Source organism: Cyprinus carpio, chromosome B18 (assembly GCF_018340385.1).
Source record: "Cyprinus carpio isolate SPL01 chromosome B18, ASM1834038v1, whole genome shotgun sequence".
Classification (NCBI taxonomy): domain Eukaryota; kingdom Metazoa; phylum Chordata; class Actinopteri; order Cypriniformes; family Cyprinidae; genus Cyprinus; species Cyprinus carpio.
In genome coordinates, this window is record NC_056614.1 from 18,564,686 (window position 1) to 18,588,832 (window position 24,147).

A 24,147-nucleotide genomic window follows, 5' to 3' on the forward strand; every position below is an offset into this window, starting at 1 on the left:
AGGGAGGGAGAGGAGGATGAGAGGCGTCTCCTACACATACCGTCGCGATGGCTGCCTCTCCCTTTTCCTCTGAAGAGTCTCAGAAGTGTTCTGGGTGGAGATGAGTCTTAAGAGGGATCGCTCTCATCCTCCCTCTACTCTTTCAACCCATCCGCCTCGCTGACACTCGCATTCTCTCTCTAACACATTCACTCTTAGATATAGTGTAAAACACACACCACACATAAGCGTGCAAACATGCAAAGTGTACGGTGTCTGATATTAATGTATACTTGTGATATTAGTTTAATCTGTGCTTGTTTCTTTTGTTAAATCACGCTGCTTTAATTGAAGAAGTTTTCATGGGAAAAGAATGTGTCTGAATATTACCTCAGGCTTATCCAAGGACAGCTCATATCAATCAAGTTAGGGTCTGATAACAAATGCAACAATGTCTTCGAGAGGCTGTTCACCAGTACTATGAGAGTCTCTTTTACCTTGTTCAGTATTTGAAGAGGTGAGTTCCATTAAATAAAATGATATCAATATCTTTTGTCTTTAGACCTCCATAAAAAGGATAATTCACCCAAAATTAAAAATCTCTCATCTACTTTACTGTACGCATCTACTCACCCTGAAGTCGCTCAACACATTTTTTCTGTGGAACAAAAAAAGGAATATTTTATTCTTTTCAACTAGAAAATGTCCAGTGTAGTTTTTTCCTCCTTTTTTTTGTGTGAGGAAAGTTTTATTAAACTGTTATTTATTAAAAGTCACCAATGTTTTATAATGATAGAAAACCCACCTCAACCCACCTATTATTATTATTATTATAATTATTATTATTACTTTTTTTTTGTAGCTTAGCAAATGATATATAATCAGAAATCAGAACATTCCTGCCATCCCACCACAAATAATCAAAAAAATGAAGAAAATCTAATAATAATAATAATAATAATAATAACAATGTGTATTTTCACATTTTTAAGTGTTTGGGGTGGGTTAAGTGGGATATTTTGCTAGTGCATTTACAAAAAAAATTGGTAAAAAAATGGCACTAAAAATACACTGTAAATTTCACATCTGATTGGTATATGATGCTAAAATGTAAATTTTCAGGTTAGTAGAAGTGCACTTAAAAATTAGTCTATTGGGTTGTCGTTATTTAATGTTTAGATTGCCCCATAGACTTCTATAGTAAGTGCATAAATGTTAACACCTATTTTTTCTTTGGCTGACAGACAAGTCAAGATAAAGCTTGTGTTTAATGCAGAATTTGGAAACAATCTTCAGCTAAAACATGAATGTAAGCAAACATACACAGGGCAATATACATGCCTTCCTGTATTACGCTTGTATGTGTGTGTTAACAGGTTGTGACCCCTGCTTAACCCCACAGCTCTGTTTGCACCGATGCTCATTATTCCATTAGACGCGTCCTGGCAGCTGTTGCCCTGACCTCTTGAATAGACGGAGAGCTTGATGCAGCTTAGAGACTCTTTAGCTAAACATACACGTGTGCCCGTTTGTGTATTGATTTGAACCTCCATTTGGGTGGTGGGGAGGCGGAGAAGTAGTGGTACTTCATACAAAAGAGCTGTTAAATTGTGTGCCAGATAAATAAGCATGATAATGTGATGTCCATATGCTTGTCAGATTCTTTTTATGCTGATTTCACAGTTTCATCTCTCTAGCTCTGTTCCAAACCTAGTGAGCTGCCTATTGCTAACAGTAGTTAGCATGTCGTTGAACTAATAAGTTATATGAAAATAAGCATAAAACTAAACAGCATGAACACATAATGGGTCAGTTTTTAATTGGAGAACTATCTTTTTTTTAATCAGTATTTGTAGTATTGAATTAATTAGTAGTACATTAAAGCCCAAAATAGGCTATGCTTTGGTTTTTATGCATACACAAAGGTACCGTACATGCTAACTAGAGTTTTTATTTTTTGTACATGCCCCTTTTTTTATTTTGCCCAATTAGTGACAACACTGCCCATTGTTTCGCTTTCGAAAATAAATGGATAAAACTGAACAACAACAAACTACTTAAGAAGGCAACAACAATAGATTTCTGCGTTAAGATTTCTGCAACTCTAGTTAAACAGCTACAAAGACTGACTTTTATTGGTCATAAAAGTTGGAATAGAACTACAGGATAGAAATATTGCAAACACTGGACAAGGATGAAGCTCATATGGAGCATACTTTGGAAGCAATCAGCTATACGCATACGCTAGGCATTTGCATCAAAAATTAAGTTTGCTTTGGGCTTTATACTCAGTAGCTGGGTATTCAACTTTTTACAATAACAATTTGTTGTTTAAATATACAAATTTTATGGTTCATCCGCACTGGTGCTTGAACTGAGGCAACTACAGTGATCTGTCACAGCACATTAAAGTGTGTCAATGCAACATTTATTGTTTGAATTTCATTTGAGCGATTACTGGATGAGAGAAGCACTACAAATAATGTTTGGTGAAGTTTTGTTCACACATCAACTGAAAAACAGCATAGACAAAATCGATTTTGGAGAATTTTTAAGAATCAGTATCATCAAAATTAATTTTAAATTACATTTGATGATTTAATATTGTCAACCTAACAGGATTTTTTCTCAGCTCATCGGCCGTCCTGGCCCTATAATGCTTTTGGTATGTTTTGGTAGTCCGCTATCTAGGCTTTGTCCGCTCCTCAATTCTTAAGAACATTTCCGCTTTAAATCGTGAACAGAAATTTTCCGCTTCGCTCCTCCTGCACTTGTATAAGGTGGGGTGAGCGTGGCGCAAGGAGAGAGGAGGAGAGATTGAACTGGGGGGAGTGAAGTTGCCAAGCAGCCAGAGTGGAGACCCTGGACTATCGAAGCCAGGCACGCAGACAAGAGCCAGGAGATAAGCTGCCTGATAAAAGATAGAAAATAGCAGCAGATTTCAACTTTCCCACCATCCAAGATTCGCGGGGAGGAGGGGCGACTGAATCAACTACTTATTTCATCCATCCGTATCTGTCTTTCCCCACGAACAACTTGCAAGTCTATTGAGAAGACACACACACACACACACACACACACACACACACACACACACACACACACACACACACATTCAATCTTAGCAATGGGCATTTCACAAATAATATACACAAACTCTTTGCCAGTCCTCCAACATCTATCCTGACCTTCAGAAGAAAAGGTTCCTCTGCATCACATGCTTTTCATATAACTCGTCCATTTCTCTCACTCCTAGCTATTCCTTTTCAGTCATACTCATAAATACTCACACCCCCCCCCCCTTCCTATCATATCTTTCTCACTCGGCAAACAAACACAGGCACACATGCTCAGATATGAGTTCGTTTACTTGCACGTAAAATCTGTTTAGTCTATTTCTGCTGTTCTAGTGATGGAAGAAGGTTGGAGGGGTGATGCAGAGAGGTGGCTTGGTGCAAGACGTGTGTGTGGTGAAGTACCAGTCGTAGGGTGTTTAGCATCGTCTCTGAAGAGGGACAATGTGCCTTCTCACCTCTCCAGGAAATGGGATCAGTTAGTGCTTATATTCCTCAGCGAGAGTTGTGGCCGTTTCTTGTCACTTATCTAGGTTATTGAGAATTATATTGTAAAGGTGCATTACCGTTACCGGGTTGGTTAGGTTTTTTATTTTATTTTATTTTTTATTAATTTAATGCATCCTTGCTGAATAAAACTGTTTATTTATTATTTATTATTTTATGTATTTATTTATTCAAAGTCTCACTGACCCCTGGCCTTTCAAGTGGTATTGTACAGGCCAACAATAAAGGTTTTCTGATTCTATATTCCATATTTCCACATAAAAAAAAAAAAAAAAACGACTTTGTAATACCAAGTTCCCATAGTTAAGAAAAACCCATCAGGGAATATTAAAATCGTGATTTAAAAGCCTGGAAAAGCCATATAAATTTAATACAATCATAAGAAGTCATGGTAATTTCTATAGTTAATATATTTATGCTCAGCTCTAAAATATCTAATTGGGTGAAAATTCCTCTTTGTGAGCAAAATCTCTATTAAAGCATTTTTTCCCGTTCATTAAAGGATGGAAAAGTCTTGGAAATTGGCTTTTTCATTCCTTTCATCCATGTGAATGTGAGGTCTTTTAAATCACAATCTTATGTAATAACTTGAAATATCCCTTTTTCCGAAAAAGTTTATGTGTTGTGACAAAAATAGTAAGAGTGTGCTCGCAAGTGTTCCAACAGGGAAATAGACGTCAGTAGTATTTTTTTTTTCCTCTACAGGAAGGCTCTGATAAAGTGGTGAGAGCAGGTTTGTTGATCTGTACTTGCAAGGGTGGTTTTTCTCTCAAAGGGGCATGAGAAATACCCTCAGATGCACCATTCATCTGTATGGCGAGCCGACTGGCTTGTAACCTTAGAGATATCGTTGCAGACAATCGCACCTGCCCTCTGTGGACACAAAGAACAATTTCCAGAGGAGGGGTAAAATCTGATTTCTCCCCTGTTCGGAGAATCCATCTCTCGGTTTTCATTCCTCCATTCTTTCTCTCTCTTTCAGTCTCCAGCCCTATCACCTCTCCTTGACCATTATCTGGCAGACAGCTCCTGCTCATTAAGGAGTTAATTTTCTTCTCTCTATCTCTGATTAGTATAGTTGAACCTAAAGCACTGTGAATTCTTAAAATTTTCCCTCCCTGTTATCAAAAAGAGAAAAAGGGGAATGGGGGATATTTAATCGTTTAAGTAGTCTTCCTGAGGAACCGCTGCTGCCATTTCTGTTTTTTTTTTTTTTTTCCTACCCTCTTCCCAGCAATGTAAAGAAATCCTGCCGAAGCCGCCCAGCTCAGTAATTCAGTTTTTAAAGCATGAAAAAAAAAAAAAAAAAAAACGACTTGATGAAATTCCACTATCAGCTCTGAACCAATATGCAAAATATCTCGCTGGAAATCAAATAGCTATTATGTTTTCATTTCCACGTCGGCGTATTTGCTTAATGAAGAGGAGACAGATCAGACCGGTAGAGTCTGCAGGAGGCGATAACCGGGAACGGCTCGCAGCTATCCACACAGAGTGACGCTCCCAGTCAGAGAGAGAGAGAGAGAGAGAGAGATGAAGAGTGAAAGAAAGGAGAGAGTAATGGGGAAAGGAAAGAGCTTGCACAAGCGAGAGAGAGGCAGAGAAAAGGTACAGACAGTAACGTGATGGAGGGATGTAAAAAGCAGAGAAGGAAGCGTAGAGTGAGAGAAGAAGATAAGGAAATCGAGGGATGTCTTTAAAATGTGCCTCTTTGCAGTGTCCTGGGCTCACGGCTGTTTGATGTTTGACAACCTGCTGACAAATCCACGGCGAGGATCAGTCAGGCCCGTTTGAAGTGCTCCGATGCCCAGCGCACATGAATATCATCACCGCACATTATCACCTTACAATAATCAGTCATTATCATAAGTATTATAATCACTCACTCGTGTGATTTGACTGATGGAAATGAGAACAGTATCTTCCTGCGCTGTTTACTCTTTTTATTAACAAGCCTCGTCAAGTATAACTATATTATTTGTTCTGTGCTCGTGCTCGGTCTTAAGAGTTTTTGGTTAATTATTCTTCTTTGTTCTTACACTTTTTGTTCATGCTTTGGCAAATACAAAAGATATTGTGTAAATATACTGTGGTTCTTGCGGTGTTTTATTTACAAGCCCCTCTCTCTCTCTTTCTCGCTCTCTCTTTTAAATTTTAGTTCAGATTTTAAAGAAATTTTACAAATATTGTTTACTTGCCTTCATGTCTTTTGAAACCTGTTTAACTCCCATCCGTTTATTGTAAAAGAAGTTATTTACAGAAGAATATCCAAGCTTCATAAAAGTGAATGGTGACCATGACTTAAATATGTCTATTTTTTACATATAACTATTGTACGACCTTAAAAAAAAGGCCATTTAGATTCTATAATACTTTTATCCACTTTCATTGTATGTAAATGAGTTGCATGAACATTCATTCAAGCATCTCCTTTTTGTATTGCATAGAATAAGAAGTCTGACTTTCATTTATTTTTTTTAAATGGTCCTGAATTGTGATGAAAAATATTCCATGTATGATCAATAAAGGTAAACAATTGACCTTTCGAAAGGTTTATTTCGTGCTTTAAGTAAATATAAAAAGACAATCAGTTCACGTGCCACTTGAACTGAGGCAATACAGTGATCTGTCAGAACAGTATTTATTATTTGAATTTCTTAAAAAATGACAAAATTTGAAAGCTGAGAGACCTTGTTTCATACCTGAAGTAACCTGCTCTGTTTTGTCTGTTGGCACATGTTGGATGTTTTTTTTACTGCGGAATATTTGGACATGTAGTGTGAGAGCGGCATGGCTTGTCAGTAGGGATGTAACGATTCACTCAACTCACGATTCGATACGATTCACGATTTTGATTTCACGTTTCGATTTTTTTTTAAACAAAATGATATTTAAAACAAATTTTGAATTAAATGTGTCCTTTTATTATTGCTTGGACAAAATGCTGTACATTTTCTTTGTGAAACTGAAATATAACTATAATAACATACTAATATAGCACTTGCATATTATTGCTCTTTTGTTGGTTTTGATTGCTTCTATTGTCCTCATTTGTAAGTCGCTTTGGATAAAATTGCATCTGCAAAATGACAAAATTTAAATAGAATGTAAATGTAAATAACTAAACTAAATTGAAATTTTAAAACAAGCCCCAAATCAAATAAATAAGTAACACAAATAAAATAAATCTCTTCATATCAACAAAATAAGGCTTTGTCTGTGCTCTTACCTCTTAGAGGCAACCACTGCATTTTAATCATGATCCAAACAAAGATGCTGTATACATGCAACATGAGCAGTTTTTAATTTGAATTAGATTGTATAATTTTTTGAAGCAAAAACAGAATGGTTTGACTTCAGTTTTGTGAAACTATACATAAAAATATCTGCATGAACCAGCGGACGAGCTGAACAAGATGCAGATTCACTCTCTGCCAGCAGGTGGCGCTTAAAGCGTTTCCTTGGTTTCTGCTGTAAATGAAGCAGCGCTGCACTTATGAACTTTAATATGCATATTACAGAGGTAAGATGAAAAGAAAAAATACCATCTAAACTTTTCTAAAGACAGTAAGTTGCCCTCAGACATACATTCATATAAACTCCTACCCTAATTGAATTGCGATTTGTTTAGCCTCTCAACCAATTTGAATCGTCACATATGAATCGATTTTCAACTGGCTCGTGGTTAATCGTTAGATCCCTACTTGTCGGACATAGCAACAGTAACCAAGAAGGAAGGGTTTTAGCGAAAGGTCAATCGCATGCTTAATTCAGCAAAAATAACCAGTACAATGCTGTTTACAATAATTTTGGATGGAATAGAGCATGTCACACTATGGGACATATTTAAATATTTAATAGATACCACCCTCGTACAAAAAAAAAAAAAGTATGTTTTTGTGGCAGGCTTACTCTGAAGCCTTCAATTGTAAATGTATGACTGTGTATATAATAGCATGTATAGAAGCACATATATTCATTTAGATATTGCAGGTCCTAGAGACTCCACAGTGCAAGCTGTTAATTTAGTACAATGATTAATAATATTGCACCGCTGCCTCACTTTAATCCATTGTGTAAGTGCCTGTTTCTTATTGTCAGTGATGAGACACTTATGTCTGAAGTTTAACTGAATGAACACGAGTGCTATTCACTACCTCGTTTCACACCAAATGCTTTTTTGGCAGAAATGGAGATGGCGCGAGACTTGGCAAAGCAAGTCAAAGTCCACTCCTGTACGTCAGCGTGTCCACCGAGGTCCTGCCAGTGCTGCACAAGCCCCGAGGCTCCCAGCTTATCTACAGCTCCAGCGATGCTGGTGACACGAGTCCCATCCAGCCAGGCCTCTGTCTCAGCACTGGCTCATCAATCATTTCAGCACATTTTCAGCTGGCAGATCAATAGCTCCTTTTACCTGTCTGTATATAAACTGATCAGTCTTCTCATCAGCTGTTTTAGTACGGAGAGATCAGTTTGAAATGATACGTTTGTGAAGTCTCCTTTTGATTTATGCAGGATGCTGTGCTTTCAAGTGCCCGGGATCCGGTCTAATCCTTGGATCCATCTAATTAATATTACTAAGAGTGTTTTAATGCCCTTGGCTATCATCAATATGTGTGGCCACTTGTGCTTGAAATTATAAGTCCGGTATCGCTCACACACACACACACACACACACACACACACACACACACACACACACACACACACACACACACAGATTCTCACCATAGGTTCCCAGTTCATCTCGAAGTATCTTTCTTCGCAAGTCCCTGATTTCCCGATACAAGCGGTGTTCTTTTTTCTGCTGTGTTTGGGCTGTTTGGTAATGTGGTGATTAACGTGAGGGTGAGGATGTTTGTTCGTTTAATCAGGGCTCAGGTTTGATGTGTTGTCTCTTCGTTTAATCACTGCTGCTAAGCGCACTGGTTTGATGTGGACGGAGCCGCTTAATAAAGCACTATCTCCTCCGCCTTCATCAGCTTTCTCACTTTGTTCTGTCTGTTCGAGTGCCAGTTAGAACTCAAAAGTGAATTTTTTTCAGTTCATCTTTTTTCTTTTGCTTTGCATAATAGACAGAATGGAGGCTTTTACAGTTGTATTATACAATATTCTTATTTTATATTTTACACCATAACATTAATTATTAATATTATTATTATTTTTCAGGTTTAATTTAAATTTCATAGCGATTTTTATATATCAAAAGCACTCTCATTTCTACATATGATAAACGTTTCTGAGTGCCAGATTTTTTTCCCTCTTTTTTTTTTTCATGAAATTTAAAACAAATAAAGTTGTCTGCTGACATTTTTCCAATGTAGGCAATCTTTTTTCTGTGTTCGGTTCTGTGAAAGATACATATTATTCCTCATATAAGATGAAGAGGTTGAGCAGAAACTTTTTCCGCGCCATTTGATGTCTGTAAGCAGTGATGCGGCGATTTATTCATTTAACCAGAGCAGTAATAGGAAAGAAAATCATAATTCACACTTACATTTAAACAGGAAATGTAATTGGAATTTTAAACAGAGGAGCCCCTTTGTACAATTATGATTAAAGGAAAATTAATTGTATGAAAATGTCGCCACAGATATAGAAAATTAGATCTAGCAAGGCCCGGACTACATTCTAAAAATATGGCGTATGGGATCGATCTTTTTACTTTTCTCTCTCTCACGTCCTTTATTACTAAGGTCCAAATCTAAGTGTGTTAATTTTATCTGAAATTACAGTGAACCATGCAGGCGTGGAAGTCGAAATTAGCCTAAAGATGTTTCATTTACAAAGACAGAAACACTTTGTCAGGGAGTGATTGTTTCCAAGCATTATCTCCGCCTCGTTTTAATTGCTTTGGAAGTGAAATTAACAGAATTAGAAAAATTGCCTTTGCCTTTTTCTACAAGGCTCTTTATTCACGGGTATTGTTGTGTGCTTTGTATAGATTATAGGCCTCTTTGTTCTAGGAAGTGTAAATATATACGCCTCCAGTCACGGCTTTAGCTCCGAACAATCCCCTCTCTGTTCATCACAACTTAATGAAAATTAATTTACCAAAAACTGTGGTAAAATCCGATTTTCCGACCCCTGGTAATTTTGCTTTAGATGCAGATGCATCAAATAGTGGGTGTCCTGGTTGAGTTAAGCACAGTTAGAATGTGCTTTAGTGAATTTATGTGATTTTTCTCAGCTATACTGTAGTTTTTCTCATCTTAAACCTCATTAGAATAACAATGCAGATGACGATGGTTGAATTAACATGCAAACCGCTGTGGTGTCCATTACAGCAGCCCTTGTCTATCACGTATCGCATTATAATATTCTTAGAGAGCACTCTTTATTTTATGGCTTGTTCTCTCTAAAAATAAAATTAATTTAAAGCTGATTTTATGTAAAAAAAAGTTCTCTCTATAAAAAAAAAAAAAAAAAAAAATATTTAACACAATTATGTTTATCACCAGACTTAACCTCCTGGAAAGGTTTTTTTTTTAAGATCAGCTAATTAAATAGGTATTTTTTAAACACCAGTGTTTGGTTATCTCATCATGGTTGGAAAATGTAAGGTTTTGTTCAACTGCTGCCAACTGGGAATGTATTGAGTTATACAAATGAGTTAATCACCCTGGCCAGTGATATAACACACACACACACCGTGTTCATTTACTTCCTTGTGGTCTGAAGCTCTGGGATTTCCAACCAATTAAAGATGTAAAAGGCATGTAGCAAGAAGGTTTGAAATGAATCAGAATTTTCTTTCTTAATCTTGTACTTTATCACTTAATATTTACAGAACTCCCTACTTCCTTTAAGACATTAACAGGGTATATTATTCACATTATCTAAAGCCTCTCAGTTGAGGCTTTGGCATGATATGGGATCTTTTAAAAGGCCTTTTAATGTCAGACGACTTTTAGTTTATATTGCTCTTCTCTTTATGACCCCTCTCTCTCTGTTTTTCTCTGCAGGCTCTATTGGGGATCTTAATGGAGGTGAGGATCCATCTGACGATGTAAGTGTGTCAGGAGAGGAGGGCGGGGCTTCAGACCAGGAGGACTCTGCAGAGTGTGACGGTTCAAGTCCACCTTCATTTACACCACTTTATAACGAAGGTAAAATGACTTAGAATGAGTCATTATATAATTTTTTATGGTATTTTTAATTTATTTTTCTTTTAGCAATAACATTTATATTTATGTAGTGTTCTTATAGTTTTGCACTATATATATATATATATATATATATATATATATATATATATATATATATATATATATATATATATATATATATATATATATATATATATATATATATATATAATACTATATACTATATATATATATTTATAGTGTAAAACGATAAGAACACTACATAAATATAAATGTTATTGCTAAAAGAAAAATAAATTAAAAATACCATAAAAAATTATATATATATATATATGGGAAAAATGATAGGAAAAAAATAAGCATGCTGGTTTGAAATGAGAGAAGAGTGTAAATAATGACCGAACTAATCCTTTATGAAATGACTGTTGAGGAAAAGGAAATGCTTAGTGAATGAGGCAGAACGCTTTTCTGTGAAGAGAGTCCATTGTAACTTAAAATTAGATTGTTTTAATCTGACTGGTTTAGTTTCTGGAAGTGTTATATTTTATAGATAAAAAAAACAAAAAAAACAGATTCTCTCTCTTGTTTTTAATGAGGTAAAATAATTTTTGCAGACATTGATGTATATGGTTGACTTGCATTTTCTGTTTGTTTTTCCAGCTGTAAGACATTTGTCACATTTTTAGTTAAGATTTCTGTTTTTTTCTTTTAATCTGGAAAATTCCTGTTCTTGTGAAATTGGGGACTGAGGAGATAAGAGCCAGTTCGTTGGCTGCTTTTGATAAACGCATGGAAATTCTGTCAGGTGCTAATCGTGACTAGTTTAGAGATTGCCCTGTTTTGTTTGTGCGCATGTGTGTATGCATTTAGACATATGAGTATGTGGTATTCACAAGTTCGCAATCGAGGTGCTATTTGTCATCCTCCTATTTTCCGGTGTAAAAAGAGGGTCTATGTTAACGTGTTTCTTTAGCCCTTTTTTTCCTCTATCAATCTCTCGCCCCCACCCCTCGGGGCTCCACTGTTGCCCGGTGCTGCTATTATCAGCCTCTGTAAATCAGCCGTGTTTGACGAACCTGCTCTTTCAACCTGCGATCAATACCAGGTCTTTATCAGGCCAGCAGTGGCTAATAAAGGCAAGCTCCCTTATCCACCATCTGGGAGAGAAAGAGACAGGCGATAACCAACTGATAACTGCTTTAGAAAAACACTCAACCAGTCACAGGACACACAGTGCTGATAACCACCTGTAAAACATAAATATAAACTAAAATACCACCTTTTAATAATCATTAATGGCAGAGCGGCTGCTGGTTTCCATGTGAAAGGGTCAGTCTGAAGCGATCCGAAGAAAGATCTGATGAAGTCCTCGTCCGTATCAGCAGAGAAGCTGATAAACCTTAAGCAAAGATGGCTCCGTGTTCCCGAACACCTTTTGTTATCTCAAACCCAGTGAGGAGGTTTGATCGCCGACCTGATCCGGCTTATGGTTTCGCCAAGGCTGAAACAGTTAACTGGATGGAAACGTCTTAGCTAGCACCACTTTGGGGCACCATGTTGGACTCAGAGATGATACAGTTGAGCCCTTTGTAAGTTACAAGAAAAGAACTCGACCCTGCCACGATGAGCTGTTTGGGAAAAAGAACTTTTGACTCTAAAAAATGAGGCCAGCCAGAAAGAATGGAGCAAGTTGGGTGACTTTGCCCTCCAGGTGTGACAAGGGAAGTTGCTGTTATCAGATGAATGGAGGTTGTTGGGCTAGAAACGTGGTGTGTGTGTGTGTGTGTGTGTGTGTTGCATGTGCTGGTAGACTAAGGAGACTGTCGAGGAGCCAGGATGGTGGCAGCACCCATCCACCCCACCCTCTTTTCCTGATGCACCTGCCGTCTCGGCTCAGATGATATGGGAGATTATATTGATAATATTAAATGCAATAACTGTGGCTCCAGCTCCTCTCCCCACGCTGAGCGTTGCAGGATAAAATCAATGTGCCATTCAATGTGATTTATAGCTGAAAATAATAGGGCTTCTTAGGCAGGGAGGGAGGCGCGTCACGGGACGGCATGCACCAGGACGGGCTTAGAAAGGTGGTTGGGCCTTGGTGGAATTGTCGGGGTTGATGAGAAGGGCGTGTGCGTGTGAGATTTATTTGAGGATGAAGATCTAATCTTCGACCTGTTGCATTAATAATGGCAGCTCTGACCTGCGTCACGTGGATGGACATTTATGGCCGGTATCGATCGGCAGCTATCGCTGTTTATCGCCACGGGAATGCAAGGGTAAACATGCCCTTTGTGCACCACAGATGAACTGTAATCGAGGTGGGGTGAAGGGGGAGGGAGTTGGGGAAGGGGAGAAGAACAAAAGTGTTGTGTGTGAGAGAAGAGAACAAGTCATGTCAGTTTACTCGTATACATGCAACAGTGGCACTCAACCAACCGAAAGAGAGAGGAGAGACTGCTAACAGCAATGTGATGGCTTTGATCAAAGAGAATAACTAATCATTGGCATCAATGTCTGGGAGAGCTGTACTCTGTCTTTCACACTGATGAAAAAGATCGGTCTTAATAAAAGGAAGACGCTGGCCGTCTGTTGGCAGGGGTTTCCAGTTCTCACTTGGGTAAATCAAAAGGCCTCGCGTGTATACTGAGACCTTTGATCATCAGAGCAAGACCAGCACACTCATTTGTTGAGTATTGGGGAACTGTACAACATAAAACATTGCATTCATGATCCAAAAATGACCAGTCGTTTTTATACATAACAATTAAAAGTAAAAATATTGATGTTTAATTTTTGTATATTTTTTCATGTTTAATGATTTAGAATTATTAACTACCATTTGAAAGTTTGGGGTAGTAACATTCTTGCTTTGAAAGAAATTAATACTCAAGTTAATACAGTGATAGATTTTACAATAATTAAAAAAAAAAATCAGTTAGAATGCAATGATCAAAACAATTTTAAACATTGATCATAATTCTTAACAAGTTTTATGATCACTAAATTTCTAAAGGATCATGTGACAGTGAAGATTGAGTAATGACTGCTGAATATTCAGCTTTGCCATCACAGGAAATTATTTTAAAAAATATATTAAAATAGAAAACAGATTTCAATATTGATGTTTGTACTGGATTTTTAAACAAATAAATGCAGCCTTGGTGAGAAATAAGAAACTTCTTTCTTTGATCAGTAGTGTGCTGTTATGTGATGATAGTATTGCTTTAACATAATAACTTATAAAAAAAAATTAAACAAAAATCAATTTTATGGTTGGTAGTAAAACTTTTCTCACATTCACTCACCGTTGGCAGTTGTGAAAAACGTTATTATGAAAGTCGTGGAAACATTTAGTGATTAAACAAGTAATAACGCAATCATAAACTAAGTAACTTACAATCAGCTGGTCATTTTTGCAAAATAATCTCTGAAAGGGTGACTAGGACCCCCAGGATGAAGCAGATCACTCTGAAGTGGCTTAATTTGCAATAATGATGAATTATTCCATTTATTTCATGTTGACTTGCCAACTTTTTTTAGCGATAATAATACAAATACTTTTGTTTACAGAATGCTGAACAAGTACTCCAGATAATATAGCACAAATTAAACTTTTTAGTTTAATAATAGATTAATAAGTATGTGTGATGCTGTTTCCCTGTCAAATTTTTCCACTTGCTTTCCACAGAGCCAAGAACCCATGAGTCCCTGGCGGTGCAGGATGAGGGTGAGGAAGATGAGAAAGGACCAAAACACTGTACAGAAGATGAGGAGGAGGAAGAGGCAGATAGGGAAGGGGAACCCCAGTGGAACGGCCCAGGTCAGTCTCTATCTGTCCCTCCTTCAGGAGTGTTTAACTGACGCATGAGTCACAGGCTCCTCAGGAAGGGCCAGCTGTATGAAACAATATAGGCTGAGACTTTATCAAGTTTCACATTCAAAATAGAAATGAATCAGTCTGAACTGCCTGTAAATTACGGAGTAAGTACTCTCATTCTCGTATCACTTTTGTGAACCTACTGTACACTTCCCAACACTTAGTCACTTTTTCTCAGTGCTGCAATGGTTTACCACAATCCCGTGACATCACAGTTGCAGCATGCCTTGAGAATTCAGCCAGTTCAGATAAACTTTCGATGTGTATCCCATGGAGCCTCATTAAACAATGCTTTAACTGCAATGAGTCAGATCACAAAGTTATCATCTAAATACTTGACAAATCTCCAGTGCATTTTTTGACCACACAATGTGTCAGAAATGTACCAACAGTCTCTGTTAGAGTTGGGACTTGTGTTTTCTCTCAGCCAGCCAGCCCTGATTTGCTGTAAGATAACCAGTGCAAATGAATTCACACTAAGCTGTTTTACCATTGATCACTTTATTTTCTCTATTTGTGGTACAAAGCAGCTAAAAAGCTTTAATATAATATAATTATTAATATTAAATTATATACTTTATATTCATAATGATTTACAATAAATAACACTGTTTAACAAAATTTAAACTGATGGCATTTTTACATTTATTCTATTTGGTTGCCACTTCATGTTCAATCTGGGAAAACTAGTTGAGAACCATGGCCATTCCATCGGTAAATAAATAAAACATCTTAGACCAGTCTAAGGTGATTTGCTGGTCTTACCTAGTCTGTTGCTGGTTTTAGATGTGTTTTGGCCACTTTCAGCTGATCAGTCAGGGAGACCAATAAACCAGCTGAAGACAAGCTTAGAATAATTGAGCAAAGAATGGCTTAGGCTAGTTTAAGTGAGTTTTCAGTTTTTTTTTCAGGCCTTATTCTTTTCAAAAGCGTTCTTAGTTGTTCCCCAATGCCAATCACCCTGTTAAAGACTCAAAATTGCAAAAGCGCGATAATAAGTATGCATCAGCCTCTAGGATGTTTGTGTGTTGTATTATTGCCCTCAAACCGGTTGTATAAAATCTAAGACATCCTTAGAACTTTAAGACTTTACCGTACTCTCTGTAAAAACAAACTGGGAATCTTTCATATCAGCCTGGATGACGTAAAACATCATTTTCGATCATTTTTCTCCGTCTTTTTCTCTTAGGACCACAGCGCTGAGCACTACAGCTTATAGCGATAGTGGGGATCTAGTAGAGTATGACATGATTCAATATGCAAGGCATTTTCTTTATCTCGAATATTTAGAAATCGCCTAAATATGTGTGTCTCCCTGTGTTTTAATTTTTCACGTCAAGGATGTGTTTATTATCATCCTGTTTCAGCCTGTCCTTTTAACAGTAATTGGAGTGATATTAATTGCTGTGCTGTTGCCGCTTGATGACGGTGCTGGCGATCTGAGCGCGATAGGCTTTTTTTTTTTCTCGCAAACTAACTGCCAGGAGAATGAGGAAGAGGGGGAGAGAAAGAAAGAGGGGGGAGCAGGAGAGAGATAGGCCTTCTATCAGTACTGGAGCAGGCGCTGCCTTTATCAGGAGCACGATTGGCAAAAGGGAAACTTTGACCGGTCTGAATTTTTCCCTTATCGTCATGACCCCCCCTTACACCACCCCACATCCCACCACTGCTCTCTCCATCAGCACTAACACCCCCTGACGAATGCAGACATGCACTTCTTCCTTGTCTCTTGTTGTTTTGGCCCCTCAGCATCAGGAGTATGTTTGTTCTTGCATTGGTTTGGTGTACGTCACCTCTTTTTTTCCATAATCCTCTGGGAACTGAACATTTGGTTCAATGGAAAAAACATTTTATCTGGGACTGTTGCATTCCTCCCATTTTTCACTGTAATTAGTGTAGCTCTGGTGTTAAAAACCCGACTGATTTCATTTAGAGAGGACTGGGAATTTTCTGATGATGTCACCTCCTGTTTTACCTCTTTCTCTAGGGTATGAAGGTGTAGTGGCAGCCAAACCCATCAATTCTGCAGTTTTCCAGTGTTTTTGTCATTCTGTACTGAATATATCTCTGAAAGTGTTTTCCTATTTCTGTTTAACCTTTCGTATGTTGGCCTTATGCTTCCTGAAAGTTCTCAGCTGGCGGGTTCTCATCCAATGTCATTCTTATCAGTTTGCATAAAGCTTTATTGTATACGCATACACAAACACGTAGATAAAGAGATAGAGATAGAACGTAGGCCATAAATAAACAAGTATGCTTATTTTTAAGTTCCTTATCAGTTTTGAAGCTGTAGAATTCACATCTTTAAGAAATGCCAGTATACTGGGCACAACTTTGTTTGAATTCTGTATAAAAAAAGAACAGCATTTGAAATATATAAGAGTCTTTTAGCGTATTATACAACCATTTAGAAGTGTCACTCAAAAATATTTTTTCAATCGAATGCTTAAAACAAATTCACCATGTTATGAAAGGATAACACACATCACAATTTGACAGTCTATCTGTCCTTTAAAGCATCCATATGTAACATCCGTGGAAAACTCTTGCTTGTTGTTTGTTAATTGCTTCTGTATCTTTATAGAATATTTTTCAGGGTGGGGTTCTGTTGAATGAATTGATAGGCAGTGGTGAGGCAGAAGTGTCAGGAATGGGTTGATATGGCAAAGCAGCTTTTTAATCTATAACGTGTCCTGCTGCATGATATGCAAAATAAATTATGAAGAAAAAAAATTATCTTCAAAATGACCTTGCTGGCTGGAGGGTTTGATATTTTCCTCTCTGCTTAAAATTCTTGATATGCAAATGGCCGTCACAGTAATCCCTTCTAGCTGGCGGACCGTTGCTCCTTTTCCCCCTTCTCCCCCTTTCTTTCTCTCTCTCCATCTTGCTTTCTCTTTTAGAGTTTCATGGGATGGAATTAGACCTTGACTAAACTAGCTCCGCATATAACGTTCCTGCTTGCCCAGCATTCTCTCCCCACCAGCATTCCTTATCCGTGCAAGTTATTCAAATTACTCCAATAAAGCATTATAATGGCAATGATAATAATGATTATTATTATTTACCCGGTGTGGTGGGATTTTATCATATTTAATTATAAAGGATCGGAGGGAGCAGCGTGTGCATATTATCAGTGGCATTTAAATGCTGATAAATTATTTGCGGGTGCTGGAACTGGCATTGATGAGAGGGCTGCAGGGACGCTGATAGGTGCGGAGGTGTTGGCCAGGTTTTACAGCGTCAGCAGAGAAGCAGAAAAATCTGCATAGACCTCCTGAATAGTCCTGAGCGCTGGAAAATTAAAAACATATCAGCACAGCTCAAAAAGGGGGAGAGAGTGGAACTAAATTTAAAAAGAAATGTATTTGCAGATGTCAGCCCAATGTCATGAAATGTTCCTGCAAATACATGCACACGCATATTGGAGGTGTTGCTGCAATTTTTTTTATTGTGTTATATATATTTGTGAGTGTGTATATTATATATTTACATTTTTTTTTTTTTAAAGTAACTTTAAAAAGTATGTTAAGTTGGCAACGATAGCCTTGTGGACTTAGAGTAGATGTCACAGTTACGTCACTTGCAGCTGCACGTGCATAGTGGTGGCAGAAAAACACTGTTAACAAGTGGAGGGAAATGGGTAAAATCCATGGAATGAGAGAAAAAAATAATTTTGTGCCTTTGGATGTCATAATTGGAATGCAAATAATTTTTATAGAAAACGTCGTCAAAGATGCCAAAACTAAATGCTAGAAACTAAATGCAGATTTTTAAATGGACAGACTATGTATGAAAACTGCTATGATTACTTTTAAAGCATAAATTCGATTTAAACAATAGGTCTACATAATATTCACATATGCAGTTCATTGGGAATGTATTGTATTAGCCCTACAGTTACAGCATGAAATAATTTTTAAACCTATTACTGTTAACATTTTACATAACATTTATGCATTTTATCTAACAAATTCTTGCAAATGTAAGTTTTTTTTTTTTTTTTTGATTTATATTGAAAATAGCAAGTTTGTCCATTCTGAGAAAAAAAAAGCCAGAAGTGATTTAAACTCTTGATTCTGAGCTGAGGGGAAAAGAGAGAATGACGAGTTGTTTTTACTCGTCAGAATTCTGAGATAGAAAAAAAGTCAGAATTTTGAAATATAAACTCTTTTATTAAAAAATTATTTTATTCCATGACTTCCATAGACTGCTACTTGAAAAGTGTCATTTTCTGCCTCCAGATAGGCTGCGCCCACAAAAATGGGTGTCCCGAGTTCGAATCCCAGCTCGAAGACCTTTCCTGATCCTGACCCCCTCTCTCTCTCCCACTTCGCTTCCTGTCACTTCTACACTGTCCTATAATAATAAAGACAAAAAACGCCAAAACTAACAAAAAGTAGATTTAATTTTTAATTTGTAAGATTATTTATTATATTACTATTACTATTATTATTAACTAATATTTCATCAAGACTTGTTTTTGTGAGGTTGTCTACATAGAATCATTTTAGACATTGAACTTGGATTTTTCTTTTTTAGCATTTCCTTGTACTTTTTGTAAATATTGTATATTGTATTGGCATTTTCAAGGTGAAGTGTGTGTTTTCAAATTCTTAAAAAATAGCAAAAATAGTGATTGTTATTAAACCGGTATCTCAAACACTTGCGTTGGTTGGACAAAGAGCCCCATCCCAAACCAGTGTTGCTGTGTTTGGCTGATTGTGATTCTTAAACTAATAAGAGTATCAATGTTTAGATGTGCCACACTGGTTACACATTTCACTGTAAAAAAAACAAACAAACAAAAAAAATTCACACTTCAGCTTTAAATAAAATGAGTAAAATTAACTGAATATTACCACATTTAATTATACAGTGTAGCATGTGGTAGTCCTTGTTAAACGTATTTATATTGTTCTCAGGGAGACAAAAGCGCCTGCAGTCTGAGGTTTTATCAGACGTGTCTACAACACCCGACTGCAGGAGTGAAATTCACTGGCGAGTCATTCAATCTCATCCCTGGACCCATTGTTTCGCTGCTGAATGAGGAAGCTTAGATCAGAGCGCCGGAGTGTATGGATATAATATCCAATTGTGCTCCGCATTTCAAAGTTAATTCAAAAGATTCATTCACAAGTTTATTTTGATCTGCTGTCACTCTCAATGGAAGGGCATTGGTAGCACTGATGCTTTGCTAGACCTTTGATGATCTATATCCTGCTGAACAAAGCTGAATTTCTTTCTTTTTTCCTTTCTTATAATTTCTTGTGTGTCTCTTGGGGGCATAATTTAGTGGAAACCTGAAACTGCTATGTTGGTCTCTGTTCGGAAAAATTCAGCTCAGCCTAAACATGCTAATAATCTTGACATGCTGTCAGTCTCATCAATTATGTGGTTAGTGTGTTGGTCTGTTTTTTGATTGTGTCTGACCATTAATCTTCTGCATGCTGAAGGAGCTCTTTTGGTTCTTTAGAAAAACATATTTAGAGAGAAAACTGGAAAGTTTAATGCTGTAACGGGTTTATGGAAAAAATGAGCATGATAGCAGGTGTTTTCAGAGAGCTACATAAAGTGCTACTGTACTGTACAACAGCACCTGGTATTTTGCCAAGGTACCAAACTTAATGTGTTTTTTTCTTCATTCCTGTGTCGGCGAGAATGTTTTAGCAGCACAGATATGTCAGAATGACAGCCTGTGAAGTTGATGGTTTTCAGTTATTCTGATTATCTTGCCTTCTTCTGCAATCTTTCATTATTTCTTCCTGAGATCCGGCTGTGGTCGTGCTGCACTATGAGGGACTCGGGCAAAGCTGTTATCTGAGGCTGAGCAGAGCGGGACCAGCGTCAGACCGTTAACTTCTATTCTCAGTCGCTCTTACTTCCCCACGTTACCCTCTTATCCCAGCGCAGCGTGTTCCCCAGATACCTTCCCTGACATGTGGGAATTGTCATTTATTTGTATCTGGTAATTTTGGTTGTATATTGAATATTTAATTTTTGCATGCTCATTTCTTGTTTTTACGTTTAGATAATCTTTGCTGCCATCTAACGCTCACATAAAGTTTATCTTTAACAACTCTAATAATTAAAATAAAACACATTTAAATCTAATCGTCAGCAAATCACAACATTAATATCCATATGCTGCATTATAATACTGCATACTAAAAAGTAAAGTCAATCATTTGCAATGTTAAAAGTCAATTTGGGTGATTTATTTTTGACAAAATAGTGTAGTTATTAATATACTCCGGTTATTAGTGATATCTGTTGGTAACTATTACCTATTGGTAAAGTTGTGATTAAAACAGATTATTAGACTGTTGTACAAGAAAATACTATTTCAGTTTTTCTACTTAAATTGAGTTAAGATTGAGTTAAGATTGTTTCTACATAAAACATTTTCAGTGTATTGGCCCAAAATGTAGTATTGCCATCCATGCTGCTAGACTAACATGTCTTAAATGTATTAAGTATTTTGGTTTTGTGTGTTTAGCCACTTTTGGGCATGGTGGGCCAGCACAGCCACTGGTGCATGCTTTTTTTGCAACATCTGAAAGAAAATGAAAGAAGAAACCAAGTTCAACTGTGTTGGTTTTTCAAGAATCAAATTGTCTGATGAGCTATACTCAGTTAAGTTAAAGGTCATATCATAAATTAACAGTAACAAGTGTCTTGAATTTATCAGGTTATATTTTTACACTGATGAGAGTTTTTTTTTTTTGCTCTTGGCATGCATCCTAAACACCTGCAGAATGTTGGAACTTCATTGTGCACAGTGGGCTGTGGGACAATCGTCCCACACTCGTGGTTAAACGGAGCTCAACGGCAACCTAATACACGTCACACGAAACTCTCAGAGTGAAACAATTTATATTTAGAAGCATTGTGTGTGAATTGTGCGTACGGCTCATACAATGATTGACTGTGAAGGAAGGGGCATTTATCTGTAATTAAGAACATACTCTTCCTCTCTGTCTGTCACTCACTTCCCCTGTTGATGATTGATAGGTGTGGGCTTTAATCTGGTGGAACATTTCTCACTGCCGTCCCCTGCTGCTATCTCTCCAGCTGCTCCATGTGGCCCACGAACTGGCGGCAGCAGCCGGGACACTGCCACGCCGATTACCAGCCCTATCAGATGCCTGCGCTTTCCTGCCGTTTCCTGTCTCTCTGTGACCCGCATTTCAGTTTTGTCTTTCCTCACTTCTGCCCTATATCTTCCCTCCACCAGGCCTTGACTTCTCTGTGTGCCACTTGCATCCGTCATTCGTAACTTATAAACAGTTGAGCATGTTTAAATATGTGAGAAATATCTGGAGACATTTTATTTTATAGAAATGGGGCCTTTTGCCACGTCTGCCTGGTTGTTTTGCATTGATATTATACCGAAGGTTGGATTAAATCCAATTAAATGAAATATTTGTTTAGTTTAAAGTTTATTTTCTTCAGATATTTAGGCATAGACAGTTTCTGATTTCACTTTGTTTTATAGAGTACAAGAAACACATTTTTAAATGTGAATTTGCTACATGCAGTGGACTCAAACCACACTTAAAAATTCAAGCATTTATTGTAAAAGGAACCACAAGGACACTTTTAAAGCATAAACGTTTTATAAAAATACTTTATTGCCTTGGGATTGGTTGGATTAAAGCAATTAGAAAAATGTTTTGAGAAAAGGTCTAGAATCATTTGTTCTCAGATTCCACTTGGTTTTATATTTTGTTATTTATTGCAGTGAAATACATGCATTTTAACTGTCCAAAATGTGTGTTTGCACCCACCAAAGTCGTGTTTTTGGTATTTAAATTCTCTCACCGCTGTATTTCAGTGTAATTTCCCATATTTTCTTTTCAGAACTTAAATCCTTACTCCGCTATCATCAAAATGTCCTTTTTTTCAGCCAGAAGGAGTTGCTAAAGTAGACATGAAATAATTATTGAATTAATTATCAAAGTCACATACCGTACAATTAATTTGATGGCTTTTCCCGGAGTCTTTTCCCCTGTCTATGCAGCGAGAATGTCAAGAAACATTTTCTAATTAATTTATGTGTGATTATCAGGACGAGTTTCTGGAAGGTCCTCACTTTCAATTTGTGAAAGGGTAACGGTGGTGGAAGACAAGGAAAAAACGCACACACACGAGATCAGGCCTGCAGTCATATAGAAGATTATAGAGCATCTATATGGTCTCTTAACCAGAAGACATTCAAATATATACATTAATTAAATCACAGCATTAAGGGTGAGAATAAAACACAAAATTATTATCCCAAAGCAATGTATTACCTGTTAAACATCATTTAAAACCCCCATGAAATCAAAATCGCAGTTTTGTGGAATTTAGTTCATGTGCATTTGCTTTAAAGCTAATTATGTAGGCTTTTAGAATATATATTTGCATTTAAAATGCGCAATGTTTCTCATGTAGGTCCAGTCAAAAGCTACCTAGAAACTAATGTCCCTGTAGCAAAACATAGTTAATGGCTGTGATTCAACTAAAGCTTACTGACCCCTTAAAAAAAAGAGGAGGCATAAAGTTTATGTTCCTTTTCTGTAGATATCATCCTGTAAAGACTAACTGCACCTTTCTTACTTGTCGCCCCCTGTTGGTTTGGGTGAGTGAACACTTTAGTAAAGTTTAAGTTAAAGGATCTAGTATGATTCATTATACAATTTTTTGCTGTCTGTTACAGTCGTTATTCTCTTGATTCCTTATTTCTTGTTACATTATCCTGGTCAAACATTATTTATACCGAAATATATTTCTATCAGACCTGCATTTCTGCTATAAACTCGCTTCAACACTTCAATTTCTTTTTTCCACAATAGTGGAATTTAACATATAGCTCAAAGTCTTTATTTGTTTCTCCAAGCGTGTGTCTTCAAAGCCACATCTTTGCAGCAGTGTGGAACGCTCTCTGTTTGAGCACAGTTCATCTTCCCTACCCCTTTGCATATTTTATGTTTGGCATCGGCCTTCTCCAGGCCTTGTGTTGGTCAGATAAAAGTTCAGAAGTACAGTTAAGAGAAATTAGTTGTGTAAACAGTAGTAAATGTCAATGATAAAGTTCTGTTGAAGCTCATCTGATGAGAGTGGCAGTGCAGGTGTCTTATCTCCAGCCAGCAAAAGAAGGGTAAAATGGAAATGATGCCGCGCTGAATATATGATGCCTATCCCAGAAATTTGTATCTTCTCAACTGCACTCTTTGACCTATGAATGCTTGGGTGAGTTATCAGGGACTGCTTGTTTGAGTTTGTGTGTGTGAGTGTGTGGGTTTTTGATCACTCCTGTTGAACTACAGAATAACCACACCTTTACACACATGCTTGCTGGCGAACACACTTAAACACTCTATTTCCACTCTGTATGGGTTAGGAAAGTGTGGGATTTGTCATTCAGCAGAGGTTAAACCCCACCTATTAGCGTAGGGTCGGAGTGTGGCTCCGATAAAGATTTCCTGTTGTACTGTTTCAAAAAATCAATGGCCACGGAGCGATCTGCTCACTTGATATCAACAATAGTCTTTTTAAAAATCAATTAGTCCGGATAGAGAAACACAAGGAGCCACGGAAACCTGAATAGGGG

The 24,147-nt window shown here is 37.2% G+C and overlaps 1 protein-coding gene across 1 annotated transcript in view; it reads left to right on the forward strand.

Moving 5' to 3' along the window:
• The window catches only part of LOC109056170 (zinc finger protein ZFPM1-like), a 77,973-nt gene that overhangs the window by 25,146 nt on the left and 28,680 nt on the right, over nucleotides 1–24,147 (forward strand). Inside the window, exons 2-3 of the mRNA XM_042744179.1 lie at nucleotides 10,526–10,669; nucleotides 14,361–14,492. Of these exons, the coding sequence (XP_042600113.1) occupies nucleotides 10,526–10,669; nucleotides 14,361–14,492 (276 nt within the window). The remainder of the gene's footprint in view (nucleotides 1–10,525; nucleotides 10,670–14,360; nucleotides 14,493–24,147) is intronic.